We start from the raw sequence: 1,292 nt of genomic DNA on the forward strand, positions 1-1,292 counted from the left end.
AAACGTATTTTCCCCACCTGATCTTTCTTTAAACTCTTCTGCATCCTTCATCCAAAAACAAAATGAAAAAGGTACAGCAACTTGCATGTATTAATAGTAGATGTAAAATAAATATCCGGCAAGTAACTAGTTTTGATCATTCCCCCACAGTATCCAGTCCCACTCTCAGAGCCAAGGTAGATACCAGACATTAAAGAAAAAAGGAACCATTAATTATAGTCATTTTAGTTGCTGAACTAGACATCTACGCTGTAGAACATCTGGACAGGCATTACAGACCAAGGCAGTTAAGGGCAACATATTTAACTCTTACACAGAAATGATTACAACTTGTTAAAATGGGATTTTCTAAAAGCAGCTGAAACGCAGTGCCCACCGATCATTTTTAAATTTATGTTTTCCTACATGAAATTTAAAACTTTACATTTTCAGTAGAGTCTCTTTGGCAGTTTCCATGTGTCTCATGACAATGGTCTGAAAATTTGACAGCTCTAATGCCTCCTGGCGATTGTGAAATTCTTCTGTATCAATTAAGCGTAATTTTCTGCAAGAGATAAAAATGAACAGTGATTTAAGTATGAGGTGCTTTTGTATTTAATATTTTGCTATTTTATTCCTTTTCAAAAATTATATTCCTAGGTCTTATGACTAAAATTTGTGTTTCATGAAGTTAAATATTCAAGTACATGAGATGTAAAATTAAAAATAATTAATATGATTAAATTCAACAGGAACTCACTATGATGTTATGAAACTACACAGTGAATTAGAAGAAAGTTGCAATAATTGGGATTTGATAGACAGGTTGGACCAGAGGTCGGCAAACTTTTGAGATGGAAGAGCCAATCCTGTCCCTCACAACAATAAAAATTATTCGAGAGCCATAAAACAAATGAAATCACCATGTGAATAATATCTTTTAAAATTTTATAAATGAAACTATGATAGTTTTATCTTCACTTTCAATGTTACTTCAGAGAGACATGTACATACCCAAAGAGCCGCAGTTTGTAGACCCCTGGGTTAGACTGACTTTTGCTTTCAAATTGGAACAATTAAAACAGGAAAAGAGGTAGGGCTCAAAGTTTCCAGGGGCCACTGCTCCTAAAACAAAAACTGCACCCTCTCTGAAAAGAAAGCAGCCCTGAATATTAGGGAACCATGGGTTGGGGGAATCCTCACACCTAATTAAGACCCAGTGTATAACAATCTTTTGAACCTGCCTGTTTTTGTTTGATTGTTTAGAAAATGTAAGTGTTTACTCCAGTCAACAGCTTTCAATACAACCTCAT

General features: G+C 34.8%; 1 protein-coding gene across 1 annotated transcript in view; it reads right to left on the reverse strand.

Annotated features, from left to right (window-relative positions):
* DNAH7 (dynein axonemal heavy chain 7) overlaps positions 1-1,292 on the reverse strand; it is a 235,048-nt gene that overhangs the window by 215,409 nt on the left and 18,347 nt on the right. Inside the window, 1 exon segment of the mRNA XM_019635602.1 lies at positions 425-544. Coding sequence (XP_019491147.1) covers positions 425-544 — 120 coding nt within the window.

The sequence above is a fragment of the Hipposideros armiger genome, unplaced genomic scaffold (assembly GCF_001890085.2).
Source record: "Hipposideros armiger isolate ML-2016 unplaced genomic scaffold, ASM189008v1 scaffold_23, whole genome shotgun sequence".
Classification (NCBI taxonomy): Eukaryota; Metazoa; Chordata; class Mammalia; order Chiroptera; family Hipposideridae; genus Hipposideros; species Hipposideros armiger.